General features: G+C 36.4%; 1 protein-coding gene across 1 annotated transcript in view; it reads left to right on the top strand.

Annotated features, from left to right (window-relative positions):
* The window catches only part of LOC131048400 (probable plastid-lipid-associated protein 8, chloroplastic), a 138029-nt gene that overhangs the window by 37738 nt on the left and 80651 nt on the right, over window positions 1–19640 (top strand). Inside the window, exon 3 of the mRNA XM_057982354.2 lies at window positions 10548–10727. Within this exon, the coding sequence (XP_057838337.2) occupies window positions 10548–10727 (180 nt within the window). The remainder of the gene's footprint in view (window positions 1–10547; window positions 10728–19640) is intronic.

Below are 19640 nucleotides of genomic sequence, written 5' to 3'. Positions count from 1 at the left end.
TGCTCAAAATGTGGTAAAAATCACTTTCGAAACACTTACTATTTTTAGCAGTATGCTATTTATAGTAAGTGCTATTTTTGGTAGGGGTTCTGCAACTCAGCTCAGTGGCTATTTCTGGTAGTATTATCTTGGCAGGATCCTGTGTTCACACTTCACTCAGATGACTATTTTTAGCAGTTCAGTTCAAAGCTCCAACTCAGTTCAGTTTTGGTGATTTCCAGCATTTCGGTCCCCGACTCAATTTGGCAATAATCAGTATTTGAGAAGGTATTTTTAATATACTAATACCTTAGGCACAAGGTTTTAATATTTAATTATTTTATGGATGGACGACTTAGGAAAAAAGAGAAAATAATATTTTTATCCTAAGTCTATTTGGCGAAATATTTTACCTTCATAATGGGGGTGCTAAAATGTAGTTTAATTTTATAACTTATGGTTGGACGCCTTTGGAGGAAATTCTCATTGAAAAAGTTTTATACTTAGTTTTATTTGAGCATTGGCTAAAGTTGGCATCCACTTGAGGGAATAATGTATTTGTTGCCAAATAAAATATTACTATTCCTTGGGCGATTTATTGTTGAGGAAAAATACTTTATAAAGTGAAATATTAATAAGGCAAGAAGGACGTCTTATGGAGAAATAAGTTAATTTTATAATATATTTCACTTATCTACCTTGGATGCCACATTATGATTTTATTGTCATTTTTATAAAGTATATTTGCTTCTATGAGAAGGTTGACTAGAAAGGAGAAATGATATGTAATTTCAAAATAATGTAAGGGAATGTGCATTTGGGTTTGGCATTTGTTTGGAGGTGATTCTAACGAGTGTGGAAAGAGTTATGATTAAATTAGTGAGTTCTTAGCTTGCTGGTCTGTGTGTTTTCAGCGTGTTGGGAGTATATCAGATTTAGAGATTTTCCATTTTGGAGTGTCTTCTTGTGTGGAGTTGGTTATTGGGTGTGTGGGTTCTTTTGTGTGGAGAGAAAGTGATCTTGGTAATTGTTTGCTGTTGTTGGTTCTTCATTCTTATCTTCTATGATTCATATTGTAATGCTAGTAGTAGTACTAACAACAACTTCTTTGATCTCTCCTAGTCCCATTGCATAAGTGGAAGAGGCTGGCCTTGCCGCCTAGTTTGGACAGTGATTCGAGTAATTTTGTAATCCATGTTTGCATTAGAAAGCTGATCAGTAGTACTAACAACTATATACTTGGATTGTTGTTCTTTGGCCCACTGCATAAGTGGAAGAGGCTGGCTTGCCACCTTCTTATCTATTGTAACTTTGTCCTCCCGTTGAATAAGAGGTTGAGTTGATTGTAATCTCATTTTCAGTCCTCCCGTTGAATAAGCGGTGAATTTGATTGCTATTTCATTTCTAGTCCTCCCGCTGCATAAGCGGTAGAGTGATTGTTCTTCAGTTTCTTGCATCATCCTTGGTTGGTTTACCACCAAGTGATTTTTAATATTCTCCATATCCTGCTGAAAAGTGGAAGGGGTTGGCTTGCCGCTCAAGCATTGTATTATTTCCAGTTATTTGAAGCTAACGATCCCCTAAACACTGTATGCTCTCCCCTTCCCATATTGGGCACTTGGTGATCAGAAAGTGGAAGGGTTACAATTTCAGCATTATTGTATCTTGATTTCATAACCTTAATGGGTTCTTGTTGTGATTGTAACTGGAAATAAATTGAAAAAATTGTGGGGATATTACAGAGTGACTATTTGACAACCAGACTCTTTTTCCACTAAGGCTTTAAACTTCTGAAACATGCTGAACACCTTTGATTTCTGCTTGAGAAAATACACCCACATGCGTTTGTTGAAATCATCAACAAATACCTGCATCCAGTAACTGATGCAGTGTTCATGGGACCATATATTTCCGCATGAACTAGTTGCAAGACCTTGGATGCTCTCAAATCGTCTCATTTGAAAACGAAGTCCTATGCTGCTTTCCAGCTTGACAAGCTCCACAAACTCCATGATTTTGAGTCTAAATCTCAGGTAATCCAACAACAAGATCCTCCCGAACCAACTGAGAGATGGTGAATATTCAGGTGCCCATATCGCTGATGCCAAAGAGTGCTGATGGAAGTACTCCTAGCTGCCATGACGTGCTCTTGAGAATCACCAGAATCGACAAGTCTATAAAGACCATGATCCTCAATGCCAACAACAACTGTAGTGTGAGTCTCCCAGTCAACAGTGCTGCACTTCTACAAACTAAAGATGACATCCAATTGTGGAGAATGATGCATAATCTGACTGACTGATAGTAGATTGAGCTGCATACCTGGGACAAAGTATGCATCGAGAAATATCAAATCTTGTCCTCCAGATGAAATTTGAACGTTGCCCTTTCCAACAATAGTATACTCTTCGCCTCCTCCAAAGATCATTGCATCAGTGAAAGGCGTGTACTTTGTAAACCAATCCCGACGATGTGTGAAATGCCGAGAGGCACCCAAGTCAATGTAGTGGGCTAATGATTGCACATCATCAGATAGGCTTTAGGCCATGAACACATAGAAGGTAGATTCCTTTTGATCAGGATGTGTGGCACAGTTGGCCTTTGGCTTGGACCCACTCTATTTAGATAGCGTGGATGCTATCAACTTCTTGCAATCTTTCACCAAATGGCCAAACTGATGACAGTAGTTACACTGTAAACTCTTCTTCAAAGACTGCTAAGATTGACCTTGACCTTGCCCTTTCTCTTGAAAGGAGTGAGCTTTACCCTTGTTCTTATCCAAAGCTTTGGTTGTGAAGGCCTGTTTAGTGGATGAACTAGTGCTTCTTCCAAACCGTTGCTTCCATCTATCCTACTGTAGAAGCTTGTTGTAGAGATCAGGAAACTTCAGATCAACACTAGTAGAGGAGATATTGAGTGTATTAATGAAATGCTCATAGGATCGGGGTAGGCTTTTCAACGTGATCACTACTATATCTTCTTCCTCTATGGCTCGGCCAATAGCCTCCAACTGGTCACAGATGTCCTTGATTTTCGTAAGACGTGCGTGGATAGATGTCTTCTCATCCATCATGATAGAAAACAACATATTCTTTAGAAAGAAAGCTCGACTCTTATTGGATGTCTCATGAAGACCCTTCAAGAGGTCCCAAATCTCTTTAGCCGTTTTACCTGAAGGTACCTGAGGGAGTTGATCATCTGTGATTGATAACTTGATAAGCATGACGACCTTTCGATTTTGTTCATCAAATTTATCTTGGTTTGTGCTTGTTGCTGCAGGACGAGATGCCTTGCCTAGAACAATTTGATCAAGGCAACAATATTCAAATATCGTCAACATGTGTTGTTTCCAGTTGTTGTAGTTGTGGTCGTTGAACTTTTGACAATATGATGTTGGTCAAAGATGCCATCATGAAAATTGAGGTTGAACGAGGTCAACCTTGTGAAGGCATGAAAAACCGAGACATAAGAATTTGGTTAAAAATCAGAATACAAATAGCTGCACAAAGGATCTGAAACCTTGGAATGGAATTTGAGGCACGAATCCCAATGCACAAATTTCGAGGTTTGTTGAAAACCCAGAAATTAAAATTTCCTGCAATTATTTTGAAAAAAAACAGAAAAATAATAATCTACAAAAAAAAATATTGATGATTTTTTTTTTTTGTAAAAAAATCAATAAAAAAACAACTATACTGGCACGAATCCCAATACTCGGAATTTTGGAAAAACCCTGAAAATAAAATTTCCTGCAGAAAAAATATCTGATTTTTCTTAAAAAAATCAGAGAAAAAAAACACAAGAAAGAATATGATTTTTAAAAAAAATCGTTGTTGATGCTCGAGGTTGTGGAAGGGTCCAAAAAAGCTTTAGCCGCTGGTAGAAACCCAAGCTGTCGTTGTTGCAGGTAACGCATCGCTGCCAAAACAAACACGGAGGTCCAAACTTTCATTTTTTTTTTAAACCAGAAAAAAAAATCACGTGCCTAGAAAACCCTTCGTAGGGCAGAACATGAGATGCAAACTCTCTGTCACCGCGCAGAAAATCGTGGAAGAAAATCCCGTTCAAAAAAAAAAAAGCAAAAACCCTTGTCGTCACAAGGAAATGAAGATGGAAATCGCGCCAAAACACCAATTTCGGGCCAAACACAGTGAAAGGTAGGACGCGGGAGGAGCAAATAATTTGCATGCTGAAAAAATGCGTCACGAAAATTACGATTTTTTCTAAAAAAAACGCCAATGATAACATAGCAAACTTGCGAAAAACATGACCTTTAGAAAGCCTGCTACAAATTTTGAACCAAGAAAATTGGAAACCCACAAACCCTAGCATGCCTAGAAAAAGACTTAAAAAAAAATCTCTTTAAAAAACTTTCAAAATTTTTCACAAAAAACCTTTCGAAATTTTTTAATTTTCATGCTCTAATACCATGAAAATTAATTGAATGAATTAATTACGAATATACAACATATATAAAGAAATTACAAGATGGTGTTCTAAAAAGAACGAACCGTAAAGCTAAAACTTCAACATGAAGCTAAAAAGCTTAATACGCTAAATAAAGCTAAAAAGCTAAATAATAAAAAGCTAACTATGTGTCTTTATAAAAGAAGCAATAGTTGCACTTAAAAGACTAAACGAACTAAAAAGCTAAATGACCATTAATAAAAGAATTAAATATAACTGACTAAAATATAATTAAATATTATAAGCGATTTTGAGAAAAAATATAGAAGCATAAAACAATTTTACATATAGAATAGTAGGCTTCAATACTCATCCAAATTCATTATATATATATAGGAGTTCAATCTCCTACAATATAGGAAACTCCTATAACAACATGCTAATGTTATGAGTCATAACCAAATAACAAATAACCTACGGGAATGCTTTGATATTGCTAACACTCAACAAACCTATCAACTTATTATGTGACTATTAATAATATTAAGTTGTTTTTCAACAACTCAATGTTATAATTCTTATTTTATACAACTAATTAACACCTATGTGAACACTAATTCCTAACACCCCCCCTTAGTGTGAACATGGGGTGAGAGTACATCACAATACTTGATGACCACACATAGCATCTCACCAAACACTATAAGATAAGAGTAGGGACTAACACATCTACTCATGAAAAGCAATAGTGGAACTAGCCTCACTATGCTTGGTACTTTCATCCAAGGATAGGGACAAACACATCTACCCATGGATCCAAAGATAGGGACTAACACAGATACACAAGGTATTACATCAAATTTTGATAGGGCTGAACACATCTATCCAACATCAGTCATGAACAAGGACACACACATTTGTTCACAACTATTATGATTGGGGACAAACACATCCAATCATAATTACCAACTCTTGTGACTGGGGACAAACACATCCATTCACAAACAACCAACAATAGTGATTGGGGACAAACACATCCAACCACTTACATCATCTTGTGAATGGAGACAAACACATCCATCCACAACTTACAAAGCTTGAGAACCAAGTCTTTGTTGTTGCGTATGCAGCCACCATTTGAGATCATTGCCACTCTAATTACAAATGATATGAGACAGTTGTTGCTGCCACTTGGAAACTGATCTTGGCACAAGTTGTTTTGTCACTAATGCAGTTTCACCACCCCATCGCTAGTGATTGACAAGAGGTCCCTAGATGTCCTCCAGCCTCTGGTGCCTCCAAACTCCAGTAGGTTTGATTTAGAGAACATATTCCTCCTCACTATCTTCATGTGTAGGGTCTTCAGTAGCCATTCCATGAAGGCATTCTTCATCATCATCTACAGCCAATGCCTTATCTGTATTTAACTTGCCATCAAGAAGATCCTTGGCACACCGAGTGTAATTCATAACAATGTGTCCCTTCTTGCAATAGTAGCACAAAATTCTATTCTTGAAGGAACGATTTCCCTTTGATGTAGAAGAATTAGATTTGGAGGAATGGTTAGGCTTGTTTTTACACATTGCAGTTTCCTCTATGGCTGGGTACATTTTCTTAGCTCCTTCATTAATTAGAGTAGATATTGTATCTTCTAGGCTAGCTCCCACTTTGTTCAAAGTGAATACGATATTAGCATAACTAGGAGACATGCTATTTAACAAAATAGCTTTAGCATCATCATCGTGTACTGTAGCATATATCCCAGCTAGTTGATTCAATAAAGAGCGAAACTTAGTAATATGTTGAACAATATTATCACCTTCTATCATTTTTAGCCTGAACAGTTTCTGCTTAAACTCATCTTTGCACTTGTTGCTTGTGATCCAAACAACATATTCAAACCATCCCACACTTCCTTTGAGGTCTTTGTTAAGTTGATATGATGGAGGTGTGCAGCTGACAATCTAAGACCAATTAGAGTTATTTGCCCTTCGATCCTTAGCAGTCCACCTTGCAAGTTCATCAACATCGATTGGCTTTGTTGTTGCTCCACTTACTATATCCCACAAATCCTTTTCAATAAGGATCAACTGCAACCTGATCTGCCAAGTATGAAACTTTAAACCTTGAAACTTTTCTATTACAATACTATTTTTCTCCACACTAAAAATACTTGACCCCCCCTAAACGAGACAATATCAAAGGTGTCGGATTCCACCGATAATGCACTTTGACACTTTTAATGACATGAAAATATTTTTAGAAGAACTAATACAAATTTTTGAAACACTTAGTCTATAGACATAGGCTTTAAGAGACTAAACAAAAAACAAAACATTTCCTAAAGAACTTGACTTGCTTGAACACATCAAGATGACCAAAACAACTTAAAATTCCACCACTAGCTCTTCACCAATATGCATTTGCTTCCAATGCTCACTCAACAATAAATCTAAACACATATGCACTTCTCTCACCTTGTGTTGCTACATGCTCTAATGTGCATCTCCAAAGGGCGCAATGTGAGCATTGAGAGGAAAGTAGGATGGTATCTAGAAGATATTGGGCTGACCAATGCAGATGAATCGATGTTAGATCCTCTCCTTGATAACAGACTCACATACAAGTGATTTACCATGACACTCTATCCACTGGTTCGAAACATATGGGTACACCAAATCGCTTTATAACTCCCTTTCCGTTTCCTCTATTTTTCCTCAATTGATCAGAGGTCGAACCTGGGGCGATGTCTGGACAAATGCACAAAAATATGAGCAAGCGACTGTAAATTGCACTGAACAACTGTATCAACAAACATACAAGTATGATCTTGACTATTTCTCTCGAGCACATGGATGACATAGGACTCGATCACCAAGGTCCTACACACTTGCAGGCATTCATAGTGATCAACAATAGCACCAAGCACATATATTTTGTTTTTCACAACCTTTTGACATGTCATGAATGACTTCGGTTGCAAAGAAAGGAGCCGATCTGGCTACCTCCACAAGCCATCACTCATCTCCGATAGATAGCAAAGTAGATCTGCAAATGTGACAATCACAATGCGCCACCCTCCACGGACAAATAACTGAGTCTCCATAGAATTGCAGAGGCCAAGTGTTCTTTCCACGCTTATGCCATGCCCTCTTAGTTCGGGCTGGTCAGAGGTCATAGTTTAGAAGCACAATGCCCATTTTTAGAATGCACAAATTATTTTCAGTGAGGAGAACCAACTAGGAAACGTATGCTAGTGTGTATTTCACATTCGCGAGCTGGGGCTGTTGGAGACTATGCCATCAATGGCACTTCAATGCCGATTCAAATGTCTTAGCCTAGAATGATGCCTCACAGAGATCTAGAAAAAAATGTGTTGCAACAAAAAAAAAAATTGGCATCAATTTCTACAATGGAACTCCCAAATGAAATGTCCTCATAGCAATCTCTAATAGAACAGGAAAATCTATCCAACGAAAACCAGCTCAGATACCATATAAGCAATTTTGAGAAAAAATATAGAAGCATAGAACAATTTTACACACAGAATAATAGGCTTCAATACTCCTCATTCAAATTCATTATATATATATATATATATATATATATAGGAGCTCAATCTCCTACAATACCTACAATATAGGAAACTCCTTATAACAACATGCTACTGTTATGAGTTGTTTTAACAACTCATAACCAAATAACAAATAACCTACGGGAATGCTTTGATATTCCCAACACTTAACAAACCTATCAACTGATTATGTGACTATTAATAATATTAAGTTGTTTTTCAACAACTTTTTATTATAATACTTATTTTATACAACTAATTAACACCTATGTGAACACTAATTCCCAACAAATATTCTAATAGGAATGATGGCTGGAAACAACCAATCATGTTTGATAATCCTCACAAACAACATCTAAAACTGTAATGGACACCCCGGAATGCCCAAAAAACCATACCAATTGCTGCTAGGAATTTTATCAAACAGTTTGCATCCAATTCCTTATTTCTCCGTTTAATGTTTTAAATTCCCTTATGGCACCGGAAATGAAATGTTGGTTTGTTTTACATGGAATTGAAATCACAGAATATGGACAAGAATGAAACTACAATAATATGCAAACTGAAAATTTAACTACTGCTGATAAGATGTTATTTTCAGATTTTAATAAAATCAAATACATGGCAGATTATCAACTCACTAATTATTCCAACATTATTGACATAATACTCCAGCAATCATTTTCAATCTTGCTGCTACAGTGACATGAATAGTACCCGCGTGAATAGTAACCATGTGAATAGTACCCACGTGAATAGTGTTGCAGCAATATTAATTTGTCTTCAGTAGGTCCAATATCTTCATAAAATCATCTCTTCAAAATGGCATAAGTATCGGACAAGTAGGGAAGAAGATATGAACAAACATTAAATCTGCCTATAGCTGGAAATGCACCCAATCTGCCTAATAATGAAGCTGATAGCAATGGATTCCAAAGGCCAAATCCCAGGGGAATGACGTCTAGAATGTCACAAGAGAGGATAGACGTCCTCTAATGCCAAGAATGGATTTGCAACTCACACATACCAATTCTTCTCATATCCAACATATCTAATGAAGCCACAAACGCTTTCTTTTATTCTTTTTCCAGGGGTCGACTCAACTCTCATGGGCAATGTGGGATAAAAGATGAGCAATATAAAATATATATTAAAATATTCACTTATGTCTCCCTTGGGTACAGATCCCCATAAAATAAATATTAGAGTAACACTTTAATATTTTACAATTAAATTAAATGTTACTTTAATAAAACTTCAGGCATTAAAATGTATTAGCAATCGGACTCCAAATAATGCGAATGATAGCTCGTCGAAAAGCTCTCACCGAGGAGTATCAAATCCAAACACCAAAACTGGCCTCCACTATGTCCTGTTGACTTACTAAAAATAGTAAGTATGCCTGAAACTGAGTAAATCAACTTCGTTTTGGCCCAAACTGGAAATGACTAGGCCAAAACACTCCAGGATCCCCTTAAACCCTTCGTTAGCCCTCGGGACCATGTAGAACAAGGCTAACGCACACACACTTGGTCAACTGCTAAAGTGGTGACATTACAAAACCCCTTCAAAATCAGCTACTTTGATCACCTACACCAAGGGTTTTTGTCTTTGAATGCTTCAAAGTTCAAATAGCAAATTGGAAGGAATAGGTTAATTGATTAATCATTTAATACCTTGTGTAATCTTCAATGTTCATAAGGCAGTAATTAATTGGTTGTCATCAATAATTGTTTTGTCCAAGAAATTTAATGATGGGTTTTTACGGACCACTAAGCTCTAGATCCTCATTTTGATCGAGATCATTTGGATGTTTACAAATCTCAATAGCTTCTCTTATTTTCTTCTTAAGTAAAACTCCTTGGCTACAATCTCTTTTTAGGCAAATATCATGTGATGACCTATGTACATACTCTACAAAAGAGAAAGACTTGATCCAGTCTCTCTCGGTGTTAGCTCTAAGCACCTCAAAAATCAAAGTGAAAAGATCCCGTCTCCTTGATAGAAAGAAGACCACACATGCAATCAATTTTGATGACATCACATCCAAGTGTTGGATCAAGAGTATCTTTGATGAACTTCAACTGCTCCCAATTTTATTTTGTGGGATGAAGATGGATTTAATATTATGCTTGCTTAAGATTTTGCCTACTCAAAAGGAAATTTTTCACTAAATGGAAAAAAGCTTTAGGCATATCTTTGTCATTATTAACTTCATGTTGGCCTTGCTTCGCAGCTTTTACTGCCACATTGTTGAAAACCTCTATAATCTATTTCATTCAATTTCCATTAGTTTGGAAATCTTTGTCAAGTGATGTTTCTCCTCATTGTGGTCATTATCAGAAATTTGAAAGGCTTATTTGTGAGAGAGTAGACTCATAGAGTAGCTCCATCTTCTGTGAAAACTAGTGATGAGAAGCAGCCCAGAAATAGAGATCCATGAGGTCTTCCTATAAATCTATCATGCTAGTGAACCATCATTCTATCTAGAAATAAGGACATCATGGAAAGGTGGAGAATCATCAGTCTGCTTTATATTGCTAGAAAGACAATGGTGCTAAGTGAATGTTTTAATTTTTATTTTCAGATTGGGATGTGGAATATTGCTCAAATCCAACATCAACAGGAGGTTATTACAGAAGTGCAATTGGGAGATTGTTGTTGAAAACAAAGGAGATGGCACAAACGATACAAGCTCCAGATTTTGTCGGTAATAAGGTGGCCTTTTCTGCCTTGAATGCAATTGATGGGGAAGTTTCCTTGGAAGGTAATGAACATCTTGATGTTGATTTCTCTTACTCATGTAATTTTTACTTTTATAAGAAGTCATGTGCATAAGAGTATAATAATTACAGGATGCTAATGCCACTGAACATTATAAATTATCAGCATGAGCTCCCCATAGAATATGTATGTTAAATCCTTTTGTTTATTAGATTTGTTGAATTTGCATAGCCATTTTTCGAAAACGATTATCTGGAATTACTCTCCTTTTTTTTGTCACCAACATTTGTATTCTATCTTCTATATTTGCATCCAAGGTTTAGGATGTCATGATAGGATCTTTTTGATAGCATGAAGATCTATATATGCATATTCCCATGCTGCTACTGTAATATGGAAGGCTAGTCCGGTTCTCATGTGAACTAATTTCTTTTATTGCCAAGTCCTACATTGTTGCTGAGATGATGGATCTCCATGTCTGGTTTAAACTCCAACTGTTATCTATATTTATGTGTTCCTGTGCCCCCCTTAGATATCTCTTAGTTTGGCTGTCTTCTCTTTCAAGGATACTAGCTGCTTCCTTGTAATTCTGTATTGAGTTGTGGGCAGGTGGCTCTCTTTTGAACTAATTTCTTCTTTTGTCAGGATCTATTCATTGTTGAGATGATACATCTTCAGGTGTGGCTTAGACTGAAGCCATCATCTCTATTTATGTTATTTCTGTCTTGTTTTATTTTCTATGCCTCCCCCAGATGTCTCTTAGTTTGGTTGTCTTCTCCTGCAAGGACCTTAGCTGTTTCTTTGCAAATTTCATATTTACTAGTATGTGGGTTTTCAGAAAGAGTAGTCTTTTCTATTTGATTTTTATGAGAATCTCCAATATGTGTTGGTTTCATTTATAACACTACCACCATCCTGGGTTTTTTAGGGTATGTATTTATTGCTTTCTTTCCAGTATCTTCCATGAACAGGTTTTCTATTAGTGGTGTCAAGGGGCACATCACAGTTATTCCTTCTGTTTGTTCATAGATATCTCCTTCAAAGCTAAATGAAGTTAATCTAAAGCACTCTTCACTAACTTTGCAGTTTTAGAAAACTTGTGTTTGTTAAGAAATTTTTGTGTCTATAGTACTATATGTTGAAAATGTTGTCATTGATGTCAAGAGATAACACAATAACATAAACAAGCTGTCATTGATGTCATAAGATTATGGACTAGATTGTTAGATGTTTTCACTGATGTCAAAGGTGTATCATACTATCATGTTGTCATTATTGACAAAGGTGCATGGATAAGATTGTTATAATTGATATCACAGGAGTCTTCACCGAAGTCATTTGATAATACTTGGAAAGTTGCAAGAGACTTTGGAAATGAGCACAAAGGCATGTGCTATGAATGATGAAAGTGAGTTGGTTTCTAAAGAATAGAAACAATGTGGCTATGAAGGAAATATGAAGATAATATTGAAGTTTAAATTAAAAGATTTAACCTTATTTACATAATACATTCAAGACTGGTTGACTACTTCAGCAGTTATTATTTGGAGGATTGTGGCTTTCATAGTTGGTCAAATTAAATCTTTGTTTTTGTGAAGTGACCGACTTCATTAACAAGACAAGCAAATATATTAATACAAGAAGGCAGAGATTAATAAAAGTAGCGATGATATTTGATATGAGCAGCAGTGACACTTAAATAAGGAGAACAGCGATTCATATGTTTAAAGACAGCTGATTACAAAGTATATGACAGCTGACTACAAAGGCCAATAATATATCATAAAGCGACTTACCATAGGTGATCTGTTTTGGAGTAAAGACTTACAGCCTACTTCAAGATGATATAGCCGACTTCAAGATGGGCAAGTTAAACAAAGGAACAATCTTTAATGACAGCGATCTGCAAGCATGATTAAATACAGCAATCTGCAAAAAAAAATCTATTATTAATTTATTACCTAATGGCCGACTTCATGCATAGCTGACATAAAAGACATAATGCAGCGATCATGACATATGCATAGCAATAGAAAATAAGTGATAAACTACACAGCGATTTGATTAATGGAGCAAGTTTGTCCCTTCAAACTGACAGAACGAAGAGTTATGCATTAAGGAAGTGGATATTGGCTATCTGAATCAAAGAGCAGCAATTAGGAAAAGGAAAAGAAGACTTTAAGAGCAGCGACAGGGGTCATCATATGACACTGATCTTATGAAGGAGAAGAGATGGCAGATTCCAGAAGACTTGAACAACCGAATTATATGTTTACATGTCAGTTGAGTACAAAAGAAGAAATATATTTAAGTGCCTTATATTATAGCCGACTTGAGAACAAAATGCTGGTCGACTTCAACAAATATTTAAGTGCAATTTGAGTTTGGTGATTAAAGAAGAATGATTCAGAGTTAGTTACAAAGAATGACTCAGAATTAGTTACAAAGAATTCTGGTTGACTCGATTTAAGGCAAATGACTTGCTATTAATTTAATATGTTATCAATAGGCAAATAATTAATAATTAAAACGTAAAGTTTTCCTTAAAAGGCGCGATTACTAAGAAGGAAGAGATATGACTTGTATGAAGAGCTGTCTAAAGAAATGAGAAGATATAAAAGGAAGGTCGATTGGAGAAGAAAGGGATGTGAGTGGTGTGTGTGAATAAATAAATGACAGATCAAGCACAATAGGAGAGTTACATGAAGATCATTTCAGATTTGAGATTATAGGAAGGAGACTATGAGGAGAGTGTGAAGAATTTTATGACAGACTTATGAGAAGATTGTAATCTGATTTCTGACGGATTTAAGGGTAATGTAAGAGCAACATTATAGCACAAATTAAGAAAGTTATTATAGCAGATTTAAGAAGGAACTATTGCAAATTGAGAACAGAGTTTCTATGGCAGTCTTATAGTCATTCTATAGCAGATTTGGAAGTTGAAAAGAAGTTTTATAGCATAAGTTGAAAAGAATAGGATCATCCATTGTCCGTTAAAAGGTGGAATTTGAATGAGGGGTTGGTGCCTCTAGTGGGTTGATACCTATGGATTTGTAAAAGAAGTTTTCTATATAAGAGTCATGTAGTGATCTTAAGGAATTTTATTTCGATTAACATGCAATCTACAAGAGTACCTCTAGACCAAATCCTCTGTCTTCTTCGGCTTTAAAGTTTTATGACATTTGTCTAAGCTATCTTTCATTAGAGATTAATTAAATTAAGTTGTTCCAAAGGGTTCAAAACTTGAGTATATTTTAAGAATTTACATTGATGTGTTCCCAGTAGCTGTCTTTCACAAATGATGAATTAGAATTTAGCAATGCTAGTTGTCGCTGAAAAGTAGTTTGGTTCAGCATTGAAAAATTAAGAATATGGTGAAAATCTAAGGAGAGGAAGGCCTATGTAAACGAAATGCATATCAGTTTACTTACTGGAAATTGCACATAGTGGAGGGACTGCACATAAATTCATTTTTATTGTAAATGGGATTATGGTATTCTTAGCTCCTTGCAAGTATAATCTGGAAGAAATTTGAGGAAAATAATCCTTTAGTTTTTGGAAGAGCTATGCTGCAACATTTGGAATGTCAGTTATAAGATGAAAGAGGGTTTCCTTCTTCAAGACATAGTACATTGGTATTTTTCCCAACTATTTTGAATTGCTGATAACTCCCTCCAGAATATGTGTATATGGGATAGAATTGTGTGATGTAAACAAACTATAGATTCTTTGAATGACACCTATGATTGAGGAACTATTAAGTCTTAGCCACGGTTTTAACCATTAAATTCTACTAGCTCTTTGGTTTCGGTTAGATCCATGAATGATTGTAATTCTGCAGTCCTTTAATGCTCCTTCTGAAGTCCACACATGTAACAACCCCTCATGTATTAACCGAAGAGCATAGTATCGTAAAGGAAATTAAGGTATGCACATTGACCTCATTGAGAGATAAAGGAAATAAATGTATGCTGGCTGACCTGGAGGATAAATGTAATGTCCCCTTTTTGGGACATTAGGAAAATTCATATAATAATAAAGCTTAAGTTGTCTACACATAATAACTTTAAAGACAATTTAATTATTTATCTAAGAAGATTAAAGTGACTTTTTATGTCAACATCAAATTATAAAGTAAAGTCACTTAATTAATAGAGGGGAATTCCAAGAGACAGGCAGTGGGTGAAAAAAGAGTCACCGGGTTGAGCTATTTAATAACTTGGAGAGGCTCATTTTGGCATGCTTGGTTATATGTTTGGAGATTGTTTCTTTGGAGAGTTTCTGGGAAGCTCTAGTTTTTCAGTAGGTTTGAGGACGCAAACCCTCAAGATTGGAGGCAGTGGACGAAAACCCATTGTCAGTTGGAGTTCTCATTCAGGTGGCTCACTTTGTGCTTCAGGTTTTATTTGCTGGTTGTCCAATCCGACTGTAAATGCTGTGGCTGGGATTGGTAATTTCTGCTGTTGTTATACTGAGGATTTTAGTGCAATGTCTATTTTAATTTTAGAACTATTATTTCAGTCTGAAAATTAATGAATTTCAGTTTAATTTGATGGTGTATTGAAAACAATTGCATGCAAATAGTTGTTTAAATTTTTTGTGGATCGTTTGGTAAAAATCTGGAACAAATATCCTAGGGGAATATTTCAATAAACATATCTTTCTATGTTGGGCTGACATCATTTAAGTTAGCTCTTATGAGCAGTGATTATAATAAGTTGAATTAAAGATTTAAACTTATCATGGGCCGACCACCTTGTGGCATCTAATCAGCCAAGTTAATGAAGATTTAAATTGTATAAAGGCTACATCTATAATTAATCAAAAGGAGGACTTCATTAATAAATAAGAATGATTTAAGTGGAGCAGTGCTTGACATTGACCAAGGCAGCGATTAATAAAGGCATCAAACTGAGTTTGTTAAGGCAGCATTTAACATATGAAGCACTTAACCCTATTAAGGATGGCCGACCATGCACAGGTAACCAAGGTTAATAGACTTATAAATAAAAGCAATAATCAAAGGATGACGACTCATTATGAAAAGGTAAGATTAAAGGTTTATTAACAAAGGAACATGATCCTTTGAATAGATGCCTCTCTTCATATGATGAGGATATAAATTGAAGTAAGAAAGGAGTGAAGGGGAGAGTTTTTGATTACTCTTATCATTTCCAGATTTGGATAGCTCCATATGGGCAGCAAATAGTAAACATGGAAGCACATAATTTAAAGATTTAAATCAGGGAGGGCTTCATTATTAGACCGCATATCTATAAGGAGATAAACCAGAGAAAGCGATCAGACTAAGGCCTATAATATTTATCAAATATAGGCAGAGATACATTCAAATTGATGCATGGTTATAAGGACAACATTCAGGAGCAGCAATCAATTCATTATGAGTATCGGAGATTAAATTCTTTTATACATAATCAGTGGCATATTCAAGCAGCTTAAAAAGGAATATGCATAATAATAATATTTAATAAGTTTCATAAATGATGAATAATCTTCAAGAAGGCAAATCTGATTCCTTCTTGTCAATAAATCAGACTTATATCAGACTTTCTATTATAACATAAGGATCATTATAATAGTTTTTTTCTTATCATTTATCTAAAGATTGTTCATTTATCAAATATATTGCAAATCTAATTCATATTTAACAAGTGTTCCTACAAGGGACATTACAGTGGTATTAGAGCTGGTGATCTTGCCAGCCTATTGGGGAGACTTCAAAAATTGTTTCAGATTAGTGGAAGATGAAGACAATTCAAGAGTTGGTGTTAAAACTGAAACGGACTATCCAAAGAAGTGATAGGAATTAGCCAAGGGGTGAGTTAAGCACAGAGCTAAAAAGAAGAGAAAGAAAATGAAAGAGGATCTTACAGTGCAGAAAATCATGATAGTTGTAAGAGTGAAGTATGCACAAGAGAAGAACAAAAGTTCACAAAAGGGTGGATTGGAAAGGTGAAATAGACAGATTGCCCAAACACCTATCCAAACGTCACAATTAAAGACTATGCTAATAATAAGCCAACAACTTCTAGAAATCTTCTACCATCATCCCAGGAGATTCAAAAGGAGGAAATGGTTTCCAACATTTCTAAAAACAAGGAAATAATTAAACCTTCATATGCTTCTTCTACTTCAAAGAAAATAGGTACCTCGATTCAAAAGGGCTATCGGACTAAGTATTAGGGAGCAACTAGTGTTGAGACGGTACATAAGGAGCAAGCTCAACAAGAACAACGAATACGCCTTTTTATTTTGGGCATGCTGAAAACAAGAAAGATAATGGCTTCAAATCTACTATAAGTGATGACTCCTTTCATTTCAATGATAAGGGAGGCTTTTGGTTGGACTTCCAAAATGAGTTTGTGAAAGACAATGATCTTTGTGATTCTAATACTTCTCTTCTCAAGATTCATGTATTGAGGATAACGTAGAAGGGGTTAAATATACTGATTACAAAATAGATTATTTGGAGTTACGTATGGATCAGGCATTGGTCTACCTTGTAAACAAGCCCATCATCCAAGGGAGGGTGACTAGGTGGCTGCTCCTGTTGCAAGAATTCACTTTTACCATCATCGTGTGGCCAAGGAAGAGTCATGTCATTGCTGACCAATTGTTGTAGATTAAGTCAATAGAGCCTTCTAACGGGGTGAATGAGGACTTTTCCGATGCTCACCTATTCCAGATTGCTGCATTGCCGCCATGGTATGAGAATATCAGGGAGTACTTGTCCACTTCCACCTTCCCAAGGGACATGCCGTCGAGTGAAAGAAGGAAACTAGCCCTTAAGAGTAAGACTTTCCAACTCATTAATGGGTTGTTGTACAAGATGGGCCCAAACCAAGTACTACGGAGGTGCATGTTGCAAGAGGAGATCCTAGGAGTATTGAAGGAATCACACAAAGGGTTGGCAAGAGGCCACATGGGACCAAACGACACTACACGTAAAGTACTATTGCTGGGACTATGGTGGCCAACACTACACACGGACGCCTGTGAGTGGGTAGGGGGGTGTGGCACATGCCAAAGAGCTGGCAAGCCACTAGAGCGGGACTTCATGCTGCTATTCCCCTCCTAGCCCTAGGAGTCATTCGAAAGGTGAGTTCTTGACTTCGTTGGACCACTGAAGGTGAGCCACATGCATTGGTGTAAATATATCGTAGTGGCAATGAAGTACCTCGCCAAATGAGCAAAGGTGATAGCAATTCCAGACAACATTGCCATTAGTATGGCGAGGTTCATCTATGATTAGATTATGACACAGTTTGGAATCCCCATCCAGATTACAAGTGATTGAGGAGTACATTTTGTGAATCACATCATTTGAGCCATGATGTCGGAGTTCAAAATATTTCATAGCCTCTCCAACCCATACTACCCTTGAGCCAATGGCCAAGGTGAGTCCACAAACAAAGTCCTCATCTCTATCATATATAAGTCATGCAGTGTTGAGTAGGAAGACTGGGAAGAAAGACTCCCGGTGGTACTGTGGGTGTACCGTACCATGTACAAGGTGATGATGGGACACACCCCATTCCAACTCATGTATGGGTAGGAGGTCGTGGTTCCTACAGAATACGTAGTGCCTAGTTTGCAGATTGCAGTGGGAAACTGTCTTGGAGACGCCAAGAGCTTGAAGGAATGTCTCTTGAATCTCACTAAGCTAGATGAGTGACGGGTGATGGCACAGTGGGCGACGGAGGTTGTCCAATGTTGGAGAAAATTCTAGCACGATAAACATCTTCGATGAATGAACTTCCGGCTAGGGTAGTTAGTCCTAAAATGCAACATTCGTAATGAACTCAAACCGAGAATTTTAGAATACCCTATAAAGTGAGGGAAGTTGGTTAGAATAGGGCCATTAAACTAGCAACACTTGATCATAACCCCATTCGAGACACAGTTAATGACTCAAAACTCAAGATTTATCGAGAAAGAAAAGAACCTATCATCGGAGTCAACATGTTGGGATATGCCACTCGGTGAGATTGGACAATCGAAAGGGAGGAGGTCTTGGAGGAAGACCCAGTGATCAAGGAGCAATCGCATAGACTAGATGAGGCCTGGGCTGAAATTGTAACATCACCTGAGGAAAGGTTGGTAAGGAAGCATAACTTTCTACAATTCATTGCCTTGTGCCTAAATAAAATACAAGCATAACAGTAACCATGTGTTGATGTGTTTTTTTATACACAATTGAACACAGAATAAAATACTGAGGTATCTTATCCTCTCTTGAACAAAATCTTCTCAAATGCTAAACTATGTGATCAATTGGAAGACTCCAAGGTTGATGTGATATTGTTGAAATCACAAGGGGACTTATGTTGTACATGAATGCTTGAATACTTGGATGTTGCTGGAACTCTAGACTAACTCATCTAATAAAGAAAGATCAAAAGGAAAGGGTTTAGAGAGTCTAATCTAATCCTAGAAATGTAGGATGTAGCGAATGACTTGGTGAGACTCTCCTAGACTTTGCTTTGACATCAATGAAAAACTCCACAAAGCTAGTGCAATCTTCTAAGGTAAGTTTATAGATGCTCAAATTACTACCATCAACATCAATACCATCAAGGCAATGCATACCAATGGATGGGCAATAATTGAAGTTAAGTTCGATTCAAATTCTAGTTGATCACACAAGGCAAACTTACAATCAGGAAGAAGCTAGTGGTATGGATAAATGAATTTCACCATTAATCATCCACAAATCTTTCATTCAACTAACCAACATTAAAGCAAATGGGAATTGGAAACCATTCAACTTGTTGAAACAACACATTTCACCATATCTTCAATGAAAAGAGTATATTCATTTACAAGTCTTAGCAACAATTTCTTCTTCTCCTACTCTACTCTACTCTACTCTACTCTAACTTTTATTTTTCCTATTTGCCTTAGCAAATATTCTTCTACTCTTCTAACATTC

This window comes from Cryptomeria japonica, chromosome 8 (assembly GCF_030272615.1).
Source record: "Cryptomeria japonica chromosome 8, Sugi_1.0, whole genome shotgun sequence".
Taxonomy (NCBI): Eukaryota; Viridiplantae; Streptophyta; class Pinopsida; order Cupressales; family Cupressaceae; genus Cryptomeria; species Cryptomeria japonica.
This window is presented reverse-complemented; position numbering and strand designations above follow the sequence as displayed.